Source organism: Mus caroli, chromosome 6 (genome assembly GCF_900094665.2).
Source record: "Mus caroli chromosome 6, CAROLI_EIJ_v1.1, whole genome shotgun sequence".
NCBI classification, from domain to species: Eukaryota; Metazoa; Chordata; class Mammalia; order Rodentia; family Muridae; genus Mus; species Mus caroli.
The window spans coordinates 60,286,883-60,304,708 of NC_034575.1; the positions used below are offsets into that span (position 1 = coordinate 60,286,883).

The 17,826-nt window shown below is 38.1% G+C and overlaps 1 protein-coding gene across 3 annotated transcripts in view; it reads left to right on the forward strand.

Moving 5' to 3' along the window:
- Prdm5 (PR/SET domain 5) overlaps nucleotides 1-5,455 on the forward strand; it is a 159,520-nt gene extending 154,065 nt beyond the window's left edge. The window contains exon 11 of one of the 3 annotated variants that reach the window (XM_021165000.1): nucleotides 4,435-5,455. In XM_021165000.1, the coding sequence (XP_021020659.1) occupies nucleotides 4,435-4,599 (165 nt within the window). In that variant the 3' untranslated portion in view covers nucleotides 4,600-5,455. The remainder of the gene's footprint in view (nucleotides 1-4,434) is intronic. The other 2 variants (XM_021164998.1, XM_021164996.2) reach the window with 2 other exon arrangements.
- The last annotated feature ends 12,371 nt before the right edge of the window (nucleotides 5,456-17,826 follow it).

Genomic DNA, 17,826 nt, shown 5'->3' on the forward strand with positions numbered 1-17,826 from the left:
TTCAGCTTTGCTCGTGACTCTACAGACTCACTGTACATCATGCTCAGCCACTCTGTTAGTCTCTGGGATGTGGAAGCAGCTTCTCTCTGTGTTGGCAGCTTCGCTGCTAACCATCTGCCAGGACTTGCCACCCCGAGTCATCTGCCTGGGAGTTGCACTCGACTCTCTCTATGAAAATCCTTCAGTGACCATGATCTCATTTAACACAGAATCCCCAGGATCTGCACCCTTGCCCTCCTCCCCACTTTCTGTGCTCATGGCCCCTCCAACCCTGGCCTTTCTGGTGTGCTCAACCCCATCTCTCTCACTGTGCTCACCAGTGTGCCCTCATAGCCGCTGCTTTCTCTGCTTGAACACCTTTCTCTTTGGGTATCATATTGTTTTGTTCTGTTTTCTTATTTGTCTGTTGTTCAGTTCTTTCCTTGTTGTTTTGAGACAAAATTATACTCTGTAGCCCAGGTTGTTCCAGTGTTTTGTAGCCACTCCCTTGCCTCTGCTACAAAGTGCTGGCATCTTGTGCTCCAACATGCCTAGCCCTTGGAGCATCTTCATGGCCTACTCCCACACTCTCTTCTGGTCCTGCTCGAATTACTTTCTCTGCTAGCCCTCACCTCATAGTCTCCGTCTCCTCCATGTTCCTTCTACCTATCCAAAATAGTACATATTTCTTTAGTTATTTGTTTTATTACATTGCATTGTTCATCTTTTTGTTTATTACTGGAGTGTGCACATTTGAAGGGACTTGGTTCTCTCTTTCTAATACCTGTGTCCTGGGGATCAAACTCTGGTTGTTGGGTTTGCCAGCCTATCCACTGTGCCCTCTTGACTGCCTTTATATTCTTTTTTATGTAGAACGGGTCTATGAAAGTAGGAGAAAGATTTTTTTTTTCATTTTTGTTTTTTTGTTTGTTGGTTGGTTTTGTTTTGTTTTTTCATTATTGGTTTGTCTGTTTGCAAGCATAGAACTAAACCTCATATATAAAAAGGATGTTGTAAGTATTTTTAAGAATGAACACTTAAATGAGTGAACTACTGTTTGTAAGCCATGTCTAAATCTAGCTGAGAAAGGAGCATGGAATAGGCCTCCCTGACAGTAGCGTTTGAACTTCTTTGGGTGGCGACTAAATGGCATTTCTCTTATTCTCTGTTAGAATGCTTCTACAACTTCCCACCCATCCATGACATATCACCACTCTGTTTTAGGATGCGTCAGATCCTCAGAGTTCATCTCCAACTCACAACTTCTTTTCAAGTCTTTTTTATACTGACCGCTAAGCCATACTTACTTCAAGTAAACAGTGTCTGCACATCCTCAGCCCTCTGCATTTCTTCTCTCCCTGCAGTCTTGTCCTCGCCCAGGAGATAATTCTCCTCCATCACTGCCATGGGATTCCTTCCACATCTCCACCTTGTGAGTCCTCTTCGTAGTGCTTGTCCCAGTCTCTTCCAGGCATTGAGTAAGCTCACATCTGTGCCTCTCTTGGTACAGAGTGAATGTCTGACTCTAGAAATAGATAGTATATGCTTTGTCATTTTATTACTAAGTCTAGTGGTGATTACACTCATTAAATATTAACTGAAGTTTATTTAGAATCCCCACTCCCAACTATGGAAGTACTTTCATGTCAACATCTTTTTTCATTTTGTTCTAAAACAAAATCAGTCCACTTTTCTTAGTGTAAGAGTGAAAAACAAAGCTTTCCCACTCTTGGTATTTGAATTGGAACTAAGCCAGGACAGGGTTGGGAATCCCTGGTGGAGGAGAAGAAAAGGAGGTGCCCCTGCTGTGCAGTTTTAACTCTCCCTTGTTTTCAGTGTGACTCTAAATGGCTAGGCATGAAGCTGATTTACTATGAGCATCCTCAGAGTTCTTTAATGGCTATACTTAAGCTAATGAATGCAAATCTTTTTGCATCTCAGTAATACATTTCAAGTGTGCTCTCCAAGGACAGCTAATGCTCTGCTCAGGCTCACATTGAACAGTGCCTGTTGGATTGTTCCTGTCTTCTCTCCTGTGTGGATTCTCTAGACATCCTTAGTTCTCTTAGTCATTACCAATAACTTCAGCCTCTTGCTCAGCTTCCTTTACCTCCTCTCTGGTTGTCATTTCTGTGATTTTCCCATGGAGACTAAGGACATGGACTTGTAGTTAGAACGCCTCCCTTCACAACAATGCACCAAAATATCTGGAAACTGTACTTTTATTATCAAAGCTACTTTTATTCCTTAAATGGTATGAGCCAGACAAAGAGGAGAAAGAACAGCCAGTTCACCTATCTCAATTTAAAGTGAAAACCTCCAGTTGAAACCAGGATCTGCCCTGGGGAAGAGGTATAGGCCGAGTGCAGATAGCCTGGCTTTTATTCTTGGGAATCGGGTTAACCTGCACATGTCCCTGGAAATGAGACTATCTATTCAGAGGTACAGGAATGGGAACTGAATCAAGCAATGTACAGGAATCACTAAGACAGCATCTGGATAATAATGAAAGCCATGCTTGGCACAAAAGTGACAAGGGAACAAGGTCATACCTCCTCAGTCATTATAGAGATCATGTAAGGCATATAATGTTAGATAAATAAACACTGATAAATACCTAATTACCACTTATGATAAAGATTGAAAAGGGAAGGTACAAATACCAAGCAGATCTAACGGAATAATTAGGAAAGAATTATCTGTGTTTATGTGCCTCTGTTTATTTATCTGTTTAAGCTTAAAAGATGAGGAGTCAGCTATGGCGGTAAGAGCATTTTAGAAGAGCAAACAGCATGGTTGGAGGTGATAGGGGGTAAGGAATCCTGGGGAGAGGGGGTGGAACATGGTCAAAGAGAAGGAGTGGAGTGCAGGGTGACATTGGCTAGCCAAGGATAGCAAGGTTTCCACCACTGAAAGGAATTGACTCACTGTAATATCTGCAAGAAGACACTACAAGTGCTGTGAGCAGTGTCGACTTTGGCACTGGGTTCAGAGGAATAGGACATGTAAATGCGAACACATATAAAACAATTTGGTACTTCTTTTACATGAAGATACGTCCTATAAAAACACACTTTAAGGTCTTTGAAATTATTCATAGTTTTTGAGGTATTTATATTGCTCATAAGAGTCCCTTATACATACACATACGTATGTATAGATATAGACAGATATATGATAGATATAAATATGTAGATAGGTATGTATATCTTTTTTCCCCTCTTCTGTCATTGATCATCATTTCCTTTTTGTAAATTCATATATATTTATGGATTAATGCCCTGAGCATTTAAGTTCCATATGATAATACAGAGATACCCTCAGAAAAACTACCCAGGTCAGTCCTTAAGCTGAGGATGCACACTGCAAAAGGAAAGCTAAGGCTGTTTGAGGACACTGAGCAGAGACTAGCACCTGGCAGGCATGGGTGGGCGGCAACCCTCTAATAGCTGAGCCTCAGTCCTCCATTGTGACAGCTTCCTCCTTAGTCTCTGCCAGCTCCCAGCCACATTCAGGCCTGATTCCTTTCTGTATTTGTTGCTGTTACAGTAAACCCTCTGTCCTCCATAAAGGACAGAGCACACAGCTCTCATTTGCCGCACTCACTTCACAACCCTCATTCAGAGCACCAGCTTTCTTTAGCTTTTCCCTCATCAGTATTTATTATGGTTCTTTTTGTCTCTAAATTATTTCTTCATTATTGAAGTAGATATTATTTTCAAACAAATGTCCCTTAGTGTCCCTCTACGACGTAAGTTATTGTACCTTACTTACATGTTGCTACTGTATACTTTTTATTACCAGGTTGTTTGATGGCAATGTTAAGCCAGGCTGCCAGGCTGTGAAATAAACTGCTTATATGCCTTAGTTAAACAACATTATAAACAAGAAAGAAGGAAATGGAATCCTGGGTAATAAATTCGAGTTGTAATGCTTATAGCATTGTTAACCAGTCACACCACAAGTGGCTATAATGCTTAAATATCATTAACCAATCAAACCACAAGTGCTTTAAACTCTTAAAGCCTTGATAGCCAGTCACATCTCAAGTGGGGCTAAATTGAAAACATTACAGTAAAATATGTCTTGTGTATTTATGTCCTGTGGAGAGATGTCATCTAGGCTGTAAATCACAGCACTTAAGGAGTTGTTGTGAACTATAAATATACTTTATTATGCTCAGGAAGGTATGTTCCTAGGCAATTCTTTCTCAAGTCCGGAGCTGGATAGAGGAAAGAGTGCTTGAGGGTGGTGCAAGCCGTGCAATTAAATGCAAGAGATGCTTGAGACTACAACTAACTTCTTTGTCTGGGTGTGAAATTCCATTTATTCTGAGAGCAGTATTTGTCCTTAGACCCACTAGCACATACTTGATAGAAGGAATTTTCATAATGTATATTGTGTATATGACAGAGTGGTTTGTCACCAAATGTGGTGTTTCTGGTTCTTTTCTAGGTATGTGACTTGGCTTTTAGCCTGAAGAAAATGCTTATTCGACACAAGATGACACATAATCCTAACCGTCCGATGGCAGAGTGCCATTTCTGCCATAAGAAGTTTACAAGAAATGACTACCTCAAAGTGCACATGGACAACATCCATGGTGTAGCTGACAGCTAAGAGGAGCCGCAAGGAACCACACCATGTGAAAGAGCTTCTAATATGAATCCCAGATTCTTCTCACCTGATTGGCTTAACAGAAATAACCACAAAGAATTCATTGATCTGACAGTGTTTATGTGCCTATCTTTGTAATCTATAGATGCAAAAAAAAATCCTTTTACCAAAAATAAATTCAAATAGAAAACAATAATACTTTGTAGATTACAGATTTAATCTGGCTGATTAAAAATTAAATTCAGAGTACGGCTCTTGACTTTCTTTTATGAAGTTTATTAACATGTACCCATTAGACCTTTATGTTGTTATTTATGTGTGTGAATATAGCATCTAGTTCTTACTAATTCAGGTAGAAATCAAGACACCCAAGTACTTCTTTACAGATTCTACTAGTAAGACCATGTGTTTTTAAAGTCTCAAGCATGAAAATATTTGATAAACAGACAAGGATTTCATTGTATTTAACAATTACCTTAAAATAAAGAGATATTTGAGAACTAAAGTTTCTATTAAAATATTGCTCACTTTATAAATTTCTGAGAACACACTATTTTTATGTATCATTCTGATGCTTGTATTCATGCTGTAGAAATGCTTTATATAGTAGAAACAAATATAACAGCTATATTTTGTTTTTATCAGACTGATCTTTGTGAGTTTTAATGTCCATTCTGAGAAATTAGCAGTAGTAAACATTCCCTGCTAGAAACAGAAAGTCATTTCCCGCCATCACATCAGTTATATGGAGAGAGCCCCCGCATGCAGGAGTTGTCCATACAGGTACAACAGTTCTCAGAGCCTGTCTGACTGATGTGATTCTCATCACACTTTTGAATTATCCTCAGTCATCTCATGCAATTAGAAATCTAGAATACCAAAAAAAAACTCTGCTGATTGCTATGCTTTAAATTTGTTCCAGCAAAATCTACAGCCAGATACAATGAGCAAGGCATGATGATATAATATAATAACAGTGTCAAAATAACTGAGAGTTACAAACCAGAAAAATCAAAAGAAGCACAGTTCATGGACCTATGTGGTCAGCATCAATTTTTGAAGAGAGGGGAGTTAATGAAAAGAAAGTCATTTGGTGGTGAGGAGTTAGGGAGAAAAGTTACCCAAGGACTTGGGAATCTCAGAGTCACAAAACCACAAAGATTCTCTATAGACATTTAAAGCCTTTGAAGATGCCATGCTTGAGACTTAACCTAAGATGACTTTTAAAGAGCCAGGCATTGGGGAGGACTAGACTGAAACAGGGCCTTCTGGACAAGATGGGACCATGGCACTCATGAACTGCCTGCAGCTGTGGTTGTTGCACAGGCTAGAGCTAGGCACATGCTAGAATCGTCAGCTTCCACTGAAGAGCTACTGATAGTTGATGGCTTCAGAAGGACCTACACCCATAAAGAAAAGAGTTAAAAAGGCAATATTAAGTTCAAAAGGGGTGGGGAGGTAGAGATAGATCTGGGAGACACTAATAGGATGAAAATATGTTCTATAAAATTTTCAAAGATTTAAAATATACTAAAAGTATAAAATATACTGCAGAGAGGTTGGGTGTGTCCTGAAATCATAATTTAGAAAATATCTAAATTTGGCTATCTACTATTTTCTTTCTGAAACTAGAGACCATATTTTGAGAAATGTCTAGTCTTGTTTTTCACTCTGTTGTTTGTTTCCACAGTATATGTTTAGATCCAAAGCATTTCCCATGTCATCAATGTGCTCAGGATCACTTAAGTAAGAGTGGCTCTCAGAGTCAATACTGTGTGATGTTTTAAAATGGCTGCTTGTCCTCGGGATGCTCCTTTCTCTGTATGAGTTTTTTATCTTGATTATGGTATAGATATGAAACTGAAAAGAAGATAACTGAGCACCAGTTTAGTGTGATCTCACAGTCATGGTCACAGCTCACAGGACTGCTAGGGAAATAGCTCTCGACACCATGGGATTGTCATGCTGCTGTAAACTGTCAAAGAGGAGGTGCTGTACTCACCCTGGGGCAGGATGATAGACAAGTCAGGTTTTAGCAGATGGGGTAGAGGAACCTACCAGAACTCCAACCTCACTTATCAAAAGATTGGAATCAAAGTAGTATCTTAGAATATTATAAATGTGCTTCATCCTTATCCAAAAGACAGTTGCTGGAGAGATGGCTCAATGGTGAAGAGCACTGTTTTCTCTTCCGAAGATCCTGAGTTCAATTCCCAGTAGCCACATGGTGGCTCATAACCATCTATATTGGGATCTCATGTCCTCTTCTGGCATGCAGATGTACATGCAGATAGAGCACAGATACATAGAATAAATAAACACTGTCAGCTATATTAGCCTTTATATACTGTAACTTTTAAATTATTTCTGCATAAAATTGAGAAATCTTTAGGCTGGTGGACAAATTAAGCGTAGTCCTGAGTAGTCACAGCACGGTGAAGCTTAAGTATAGGGCTCCAACTTGTAGGGCTCTTCTCATCTTTGCTGAGGTGAATGCTTTGGGCTCAAACTTTCTTGGGTAGGGACCAAACACTCAGGTTCTTAGGAAGTCAGGCCAGGGGCGGCTAAGTGACTTTAAAAAACTTTGGGGGAAGTTCTGATATCCTTTTATGCTTACTATCCTTTGGTTTTACCATTCACAACAGCTGTGTTTCTTGAATTTATTTCCTAACCACTTGCTTATTTCCCTTCCCTGTTCTAACTTGTACTGCCATTTCTTATCTTTCCCTTCTTTGAATCTATTGTTAGCTATATAGAAGCCTGTTTTGTTTATACCTGAACAACAGCTAAGTTCATTGGTAATTCGTTCTTGGGGTTACTTAGAATAATTAAAATGCTGCCTTCATAAAACTCACCTCATACAACCTGTGTATGTGTGGGGAGGAGGGAAGACAGTGTCCATTTGTCTAAAATGGATCACTCTTTGACAGTGCATTAGATTTAATGCCCTGCTACTCTCCCAAATCTTCAAAGAGAGACAGGTACTAGAAATATTTTCTTTCTATCACAAAACTATATACTTATTGCTTATGAAAACAACACAGGCATGGAAATACCCTGAAGTGTGTGTGTTTGTGTGTGTGTGTTTGTGTGTATGTATGTGTGTGTGTCTGTGTGTGTGTCTGTGTCTGTGTGTGTGTGTCTGTGTGTGTGTGTGTCTGTGTGTGTGTGTATGTGTATGTGTGTGTGTCTGTGTGTGTGTGTGTCTGTGTGTATGTGTCTGTGTGTGTGTCTGTGTGTGTGTGTCTGTGTGTGTGTGTGCCTCAGAAACCCTAAAGTCTTCCCACTAATACTGAAGTTTATTTGTATATTTGTAAATGAAGCATATGCATATAGCAGAATCATAAAAGCATTTTTATTATAAACCTTCAATAAATATATATCGTGATATGAGCATTTTTTTCTACCTTACTTTAGCTAGGATAGTTGTTTAGTAAAATTAATTGAATACTTTAAAATATTTGATTGAAATATGATTGTGATTGCTCTTAGACCTCAAGCTACTACAGTCTGTTGACCCAAGTATATTTAGGCCTAGCAAATGCCTCTAAAGCTAAGCCATATTGGTCTCTTGGCACTCAGACAAGGCACTTGATATACTTCTTTTTTCCATTCTGGGTCATGTTATATACAAAGGAACATCACTAAGGACTGGTGAGATCTGATATATAGCGGCACACCAGCACCTCCGAGAAAACAGAACCCATTGCTCACAAACATAACTTAAAGTATTAAAAGTCATGCATTACGCCTTAGCTATTATTGCCTTAGAAAGTGGTATTTTGTAGCTGGGCCCAGAGGAAGGCCTTTAATCCCACCGGCTTAGGTACTGAAATAGAAGGGTTCTGCATTCAAAACCTGCCTAGATTACAGAGTGAGTTCCACCCCAACCTGGATACCAGCAAGACCTTGGCTAAAGGTGAGAGTAATAGAAAGATAAGGATGTAACTCAGTGATAGAGCCCTTGTCTGGCATGCATGACGTCCTGGATTATGTTTTAAGTATGGTTCGAAAGGGTAGCCCTCCTACACCATATCCAACCTCTCCACCCAGTCAAATCCTGCACAACCATCACTAGTGAGTCTACTGAGTCTTCCTTGCCCTTTCCATCATGTTCCCTAATCAGACCTAGACTGAGCAAACATCCATTGTCCTGGTCTAGTCTGGCCACACCTGCCTGTTCATCAACTGATTTCTAGGATTCCAACAGGGCTCACACTGCCTATACTCAAACCCACAGACTCCTTCCATAATATATTCAACCTTTCTACCTAAATATATCTACCCCCACACTTCAGGCTTAGAAGAGGACATAACATCCTAGGATACATAATCACTAGCCCAATTTTCTCTTCCCAACTGACTTCCTTTCAACTGAACCATTTCTAAGTCCTAGGCTCAATCTAACAACACATCCTCTCTTCTGCCCCAACATGCTCTGTCCATGTCAGAACTAACAAAAGGATTCCATATCCCCAAATCTCATTACAAAAAATACAAACAATATGAAATATCAAGCCAGTATCTCCTTTCCAAAGTTACCAGTCCTATAGAAATGTTTGCCAATGAGAATTACCTAGGTGAATTCAAGGATACAGAACTTAAAAGATCATAAACCTCATCAAAGCATTCAAGGTGTTTAAAGAATATACAAAGAAACAGCTCCATGAAATTAAGGAGAAGGTATTTAAGAAGAAAAACATCTGAATGTTGTCAATTAATCGATAATAAATACATAGATAGGTAGGTAAATAGATAAATAGATGAATAGATAGATGATAGATATGTAGATAGATAGATAGATAGATAGATAGATAGATAGATAGATAGATAGATGAATAGATAACTTAGAAACCTAAGGCTGATGGAAATGACAAAGATGATCTACAACTTGAGAGACAGAAATATTGTAGAGAACTCAAGATGAAATGAACAATGGAAAACACAATAACCCAACTAGAAACCTCAAAGGAAAGCCTTACAAGTAGAATGTAACAAGCAGAAGAGAGATATCAGACCTTGATGAAAAAACAAAAGATCTAAACTAAAAATCGGGTGGGGAGATCATGATAATTAACTTTAAAACACAGGAAAGAAACATGCAGGAAAGTTCAATATGAAAACATACCAAGTCCTTGAATTATAAGCATTGAAGAAGGAGAAGAATGTAAATTACATAGTCCAGATCTCCCACAAAATCTTTGAAGAAAGCTTCCAAGATACAAGAAGAACAGGTGAAGAAGAAAAAACCTTTCTATAAGATTCACAGACTAGGGGCTGGCGAGATGGCTCAGTGGGTAAGAGCACCCGACTGCTCTTCCAAAGGTCCAGAGTTCAAATCCCAGCAACCACATGGTGGCTCACAACCATCCGTAAAGAGATCTGGCGCCCTCTTCTGGAGTGTCTGAAGACAGCTACAGTGTACTTACATATAATCAATAAATAAAACTTTAAAAAAAAAAAAAGATTCACAGACTAAAGAATTTATATCTATTAAACTGAATCTAAAGAAAATATAGGAAACAATGTTGTGAGATAAAGAGAATAAAAAACATAGCCAAGAGATTGTGGAAAGAAATGTGAATTGAAGTCATAATTATTAAAACACAAATTACCTCTGAGAACAAAACAGCAACAACAAAAATCTACAACACATTCACCAAAATTAGCAAATACCTTTCTATAATAACTTTAAATATCAGTCTCCTCAATTCTCCAAACAAAAGACAGAGGATTATTTAATAGATCAAGAAACAAAATCCTTCTATTTGTTGTACACAAGAAACACATCTTTGTTTTAAAGATAGACACTGCCTTAGAGAGAAAAGACTGACAAAATTTCTCCAATTAAATGGAACCAGGAAGCAAAGAAGTGATGCTATCCCAGTGTCTGACAAAATAGACTTTAAACTCAAACTAATCAGAAGAGATTTTTTAAAAGGGACACTTCATTGTAATCAAGGGAACAGTTAACCAAGAGGATATTACTATCCGAAATATGTATTCACCAAACTCTCTCCACCCTATAAAAATGCACTTCTGGATTTAAGGACACTGATTAAAGCCAGGAGTAGTGGTGCTTGCCTTTAATCTGAGCACTAGGGAAGAAGAGGCCAGCAGAACTCTGTGAGTCCTGTGAGTCCTGTTAGTCTATATAGTGAGTTCAAGGACAGCAGGGACTTTGCTATGAGGTTGTGTGTCCTAGTGACATAAGAAAATAAAGTCTCACCAACATGAGTGCCCAAATAGGAGATGATCAAGGAGGCACTCAGGAAAATGCCAAATTGTGTGGCAGAAAAACCACAAGGCCTGAACCCTACACAAAGAACTATAGGCAACTTAATAAAGCTGGGAGTGGAAGAGTACCCATCCCCAAGGTAGAGCATGGCCATGGGTTGTCCACAGCCAAATGGTCAGCATTTAAATGGTACATATATGTAACATATGAGCTCAATAGGTTATATTTAGGAATATATATATATATATATATATATATGTATATACATGTGTTCAATAACAATATATACAAAAGAATCTATGATTTAGAGCAAGAGTATAGAGAGGGATTGGAGGGAGAAATGGCATGATTAAAATGCAATTTTAAAAACATAAAAAGCAGAACAGAATTAATTGACACCATTTATCAAATAGACTTAATAAATACCTACAGAATATTCAACCAAACAACAAACAATATAGCTCTACTTAGCAGCACATGGAACCTTCTCTAAAAAAAGACTATATGCTTGGACTTGGACAAAAATCAAATATTTACTAAAGGGTATCTGCCTAGCTCAAGTGTGGCAAGCATGGCTCTGGCATACCTTGACCTTCTCCTCAATTCCCTCTACCTTGCTAAAAACCATTAGATTACATTCCTAAAGCTACCTCCCAAGGTCTTTCTTATTTGGCCAATCTCTTCTTCTTAGCATGGCTACCAACATCCAGTAACCAAAAACCCCCTTTTGGCTTATCTAATTACTATGCCCAATTAAAATTAAACACCTCATCCTAACACAGGGTTTCTCATTTCACCTTTATGAACTGCCAGTTTCTTATGTGCTATATCTGTCACCTCTCTATCTAGAAGCAGTCCCTTGTCTCCCTCCAGGACAAATATCACTTCCCCCTCTTCCTTGCCCCTTTGGTCCCCTTTTCCTTGTTCCTGTCCTCTTCACTCTCTTTCTCTCTCTCTCTCCTATCATTGTTCCTTATCTCTACACTCTGTCCTTCTGAGTCAAATAAATCTTTTGCTGAGACCTTGGTCTTGGGGATCCTGAGCTGATAGTTTTCATTTATATATTAAAATTTTATAAAAACTATTCTTTGTATCTTATCTGATAACAATTCAATAAAACTTAAAATCAATAGCAAATTAATCTCTAATAAATCCATAAACTCATCAAGATTAAAAATATTCTTACTGAATGATGAATTGGTCAAAGAAAATAATCACAAAACAAAAACAGTTTTCTGGAACAAAATGAAAAATAAAATACAACAAATTCCCTAAGATATATTGAAACCAGTAAAACAATTAAAATATGTTGCTGTAAATGCCCCAAAGCATATAAAGACCAAAAACAAAAAGAATTACAATTTTCCTTATGAACATACATACAAAAATACTCAATAAAATACTTGCTAACCCTATTAAAGAACACATCAAAAGGTTCATCCACTATGATCAAGTAGGCTTCTTCCCAGAGATGCAGGGATAACACCTGCATAAACTAGTAAACACAATCTACCATATAAACTGACAAAGAAAAACACACATCATCATCTTACTAGATGCAGAAAAGGCTTTTGACAAATTCCAACCCCCTGTCATGATAAAAGTACTGGAGAGATTAGGGATATAAGAGACATAGATAAGCACAATAAAGGCAATTTATAGCAAGCCTATAGTCAGCATCAACTTAAGTGAAGAGAAATTCAAAGAAATTCTACTAAAAATCAGGAACATGCAAGGTTGGTCATTTCATACCTAGTCAATAAAGTACTTTAAATCTTAGCTAGAGCAACAAGATAATTTAAGGAGATCAAAAGGATATAAAAGTGGTAAAGAAGAAGTAAAAGTATAGATATGATAGTATTCATGAGACCCTAGTATAAGAGGATAATCAGTAACAGCCAGGGCAATGTCTCCATCAAAGGCCAGCTATCTGACCACAGCTGGCTCCGAATATTCCAACACAGCTGAAGCACAAGACAAGAAAAAGACCTTGCAACCAACTACATGAAGATGATAGAGGTCCTTACCAAGAAAACAAATAAATCTCTTTTAAAAAATCAGGAAAGCACAAACAATTGAGAAAAATTAATACATCCCTTAAAGAAAGCCAAGAAAATACAAATGAACAGTTGAAAGCAACTAACAAAACTATTCTCAGCCAGAAAAATGGAAACAGAAGCAATAAAAAAAATACTAACTGAGGGAATCAATGAAAAAAAAAAAACTTAGGGATTTGAACAGGAACTATAGAGGTAAATTTCACCAACAGAATACAAGGTATGGTGTGGAAACCTAGTGCAGTGGAAACTCTCTGGAATCTATGAATGTGATCCTAATTAGAATTCCTAGTAATGGGGGCTATGTAGCTTCAGCTGGCCATGATTTTTAGGCAGGTGAAGCTTCCAGTGGAAGAACTGGTTTGCATTCAATTGAGTGGGAAGCATGGAAATCAACCCAGGTTAATGCTAAGTAAAATGTTCACTCTCTACAAATGAACAATCCATCCCTATTCCCAAGGACAATATCCACACAACTCATTGAACATAGAGAAGTCTAGCTCTGACTCATAGAGGCTTCACCCCTACATTCAAGTCTCTTTGATGCAGGGATATACTTAGCAGGATATAGAAAAAGAAACCTGGACACCAACCTATCCAAAACACATTCTAATCAATATGTACAAATCAATAGCTTTTCTACACACCAACAACAAACACACACAGGAGATCATGGACAAACTCCCATTCACAATACTTGGCAGGAACCAATAACTATGTAATAGAACTTAAGCCTTGTTCAACACAAAGAAAATTATGCCTGGTTCTAGAAACTGAGCTAAATACCTAGGGCTAATGAAATCATGGATTTTGGAGGAGAACACAACTGTCACTTTACTAAACCTGCACAATCATTAAGTGCATCCTAAATATTTGCCCTTATTCCCAAATATTAGTGTCATCCTTACCTGTCATCAAATAATCATCTGTTTTGAACAGAGACTGTTACAGAAAACTAGATCCAATCAAACTGCAGAGTTGTGAAACCCAAGTCATGGCACCCAGGAAGCTTTGTGGAAGAGGGGACAGAAAGATTACAAGAGCAGAAGAGTTTACTATGAGATTATGTCTCCTGGGAATGTCAGAAGCTAAATCCATCTGCTGACACTATTTGGGGGGCTATTTTCCTGGGTTTATATATCTTGACCTCCCTTCCAACCCTTATTCCATTCTAATCCCTTCCAACCCCTCAATTCTGGGTCGGAGAAAAAGAAGGTTAGAGGGGAAGGGAACATAGGCTTCTTTTGACTACTTCCTGATGATTAGGGGAGTTGAATTCCTTACAGTATGATCAATCGTCATCCGATGTCAAGTTGTCTCCACCTCCTTCTTTTCACCTCCCCACTTCCAGTGCCAACTTCTGTCTTAGGGTTTTGCTGCTGTGAACAGATACCATGAAAAAGACAACTTTTATATGGACAACATTTAACTGGGGCCTGGCTTACAGGTTCAGAGGTTCAGTCCACTATCATCAAGGCAGGAATATGGCAACATCCAGGCAGGCATGGTGTAGAGTTCTACATCTTGATCTGAAGGCTGCTAGCAGAATACTGTCCTCCAGGCAGCTAGGATGAGGGTCTTAGAGCTCATGCCCACAGTGACACACCTATTCCAACCAGGCTACTCCTTCAAATAGTGCCAGTCCCTGGGCCAAGCAGATACAAACCAATACATTCCACTTCCTGGCCCCCATTGGCCTGTCCAAACATATGAGTCTATGGAGGCCATACCTAAACATAGCATAATGCAAAATACATTTAGTGCAAGTTCCAAAGTCCCCATAGTCTATAGCAGTCTCAACAATGTTAAAAGTCCAAAGTTTAGGGTATCTTCTGGGATTCTTCTAATCACGTAACTGTAATCCTCAAAGACAGGAAACAAGCTGGACAAAGTCCAAATTCTGCATCTCCATGTCTGGTGTGAAAGTGATCTTCAGATCTCCAATTGACAAGCTGCAAACAATTAGGAACCAGCATCAGCATGGGTAGCAGCAGTCTCCTCAGGCCCTCTCAAGGCCATCCCATTTATACCTTACTTACCCTCTCCAGAGTCCCCAGAATTAAACTGTCTGTAGCTGGCAAAATCACACCCTTGATAGTGCAGGAGGCAAATTATAATCACCTGCTGTGAAGAAGCCTCTTATTCCACACCTGGGATTAAAACAAAAATATATTCACATAACATGACTAGGTTTTTAATGAAACCCAAATTTTTACTACACCCATCACCAACATGACTGTCTAAACATGAGTTTAATAAGGACAACAATAACATGCATGCCAACGTGAATATGTTAATGTCCAGGAGGCCTTTCCTACACAAAGAACTACAGGCAACTATGGAATAAAGAGAGGAGTAGAAATAGTCTTCCTTGAGAAGATCACACAAATCTATTTTCAATACCAAGTAGTAAATACAACTAACATTATTTAGACTGAGTATTGTATTTCAGAATTCACACACATAAAACACACATATGTGTGTACATGCCTGTGCTACATAACAAAAATTATTTGTTATTTTGTTTACATAACAAAAATTATTTGAAAAAGAAATTATTTGTGAAAGAGTTTACAAGGAAGAAAGGAAAAGAGAAAATATGTAATTATATTACAATATCAAAAATAAAACAAATAATTAAAAAATAAACTTAGAGTAATTTTAAATTATGTCTAACATGAATAACAGGCATGGCGGGGCACACACGTGGGAGTAAGTCTAGAAGCAAGCACATTTACTCATTGAGCCATCCTAGCAGCCCTAAATTTGTATCCCTTGTGTATATGCCACATTGGCAAGCACATAGGAATGGAAAACTAACTTTTTAAAAAAATAATGTCAGTAATTAATGTGTTTATAATAGGGAATGAATGTAAGACTGCTAACATTCTTGTTAGCTAATGCAAGAAATTATAGGAAAAAAATCACTGTTCTTGTAAGAATTCATTACATCTGTAAGTTCTAGTATGAACCATTTGCCTTCAAAGCTATAGAAAAATGAAAAGAACCCCAGCTCCCAAAAGATGTTTGCATTATTCTATTATTTCATAGACAAATTTATCCAGCAAATTACTTACAAAATTCTTCCCTCAAACTTAATGTTCTATACTTTACTTTTTTATTTTAATACCATTATTTTCTTCTTTGTTATGTGAAAAACTGGAATGTATTTTAAAAACAACTGTTAAGACTTAAGACATCTTTTATCTTGTCTGGCAAACTGGGCTTGGCACTTTTCAGTCTCTGATGAATTGCTCCCATCTTTCTGTCAGACACATGTAGCTTCATTTGGATGTTACCAGACTTATGTTAAGAGTTTGTGTTAAAATAGAAATGTGTTATTGTACACCTGATATGAAATATATCATCACTAGGTTTAAATCAGATAAAAGCCTGGCACTATAGACTTAATACAAGGTAGTGCTCTGTATAGCTCAATCTAATTCAATGTAACTGCTGATGTACAATTGAAAGTCAAATAAATTCTTTAACAACTATGCCAGGACAAACTGTATGTTCTACTATCAGAATGCTAGGCAAGATATGCCCACTCATGCAATAGTGGCACAACTACTAAGGGTGCAACTAATGGCTTTCTGATTGGATTTGAGACCTACTCCGCAGGAGAAATTTACATCTGAGGTTATAAACTTGGGGAAAATCTTGTGACTCAGGAGATCATAGGTCCTAGCAGAGAAGCTACTGTTATTATTTTGATAAGTAAATATGATATGCCCATCAAATTGCTTTTTAAATATTTACGCTTAAATCCATAGCTTATGATGATGTCATCTTTTGACAGAGAAATTTGTTTTTATACTGTGTAATATTGTAGAGACTCATAATTGGCAAAAGTGCTTACAATGGACTTCTCAGCATTAATTGTTACATCTACATTACATCCTCAAAGGTACAGAAACCTCATGTTGAAGGGGTCAGAATAATGCCTAGGAGGAATATGCCTGGTACCAGGTCCTTTCATAGCTCCAGGGATGAATATGACTAAAGGAAGAGAAAGCAAAAGGAAGAAGTAATAAATACAGTCAGACCCACAGAAAAGCTAGGGGCAGGGAAACTTGTCACTCTGATAGAGAATCTACAACATTCCAGAAACTCAGCATGTTCATTATATACATTTGAACAGAGAGGCAGGGTTTTTGCATACAGCTGAATGGGAGACAATGTTATTCCATATAAACAAGGAGACAGGGTTTATAGTATGTAGCTGGATCAAGGAGACAGGTCTTGTTAATCTCACTAGGCGCAATCTTCTTAGCAGAACAGACTTTAAGACATAAACATCCCAGAGGAGAAAGTTGTTTACAAATATCAAGATTTGCACTAGAACCAGGAAGGAAAGCTGGTCTAATGTTTCTCTGAGCTTAGTCCAGGGAAGACTTTTTACATTTCCCCATAGGTATGATGATTTGCAGCTTCCTTGGCATGGGCCTGCCCATGTCAATAGCCCATACTCACTGAGACCACCACTCAATCAGGGCTTGATAAAGAGTGGGGTGTTGTAAACACCTTCCCTGAGGGCATAGCATGGCTGTTGCTCTCTTGAACTGTGAGCATCTATGATAGCTGTGCTGACTCGTTTTATGTCAGCTTGACACAACTAGAATTCTTTGAGAGGAGGGGATCAAGAAAAATGCTTCTATAAGATGGGGTTGTAGGCAAACCTGCAGAGTATTTTCTTAATTATTAATTTATGTGAGAGTGTCCAGTTCATTGTGAGAGGTAGTACTTCCAGGCTAGTGTTCCCAGGTCCTTTCGGAAATCAGGCAGAGCAAGCCATGAGAAGCAAGTAGCAAGAAACAATCCTCTATGGATTTTGCATCAGCTCCTGCCTCCAGGTTCCTGGCCTGACTTCTTTTTTTTTAATTTTTAATATTTTTATTACATATTTTCCTCAATTACATTTCCAATGCTATC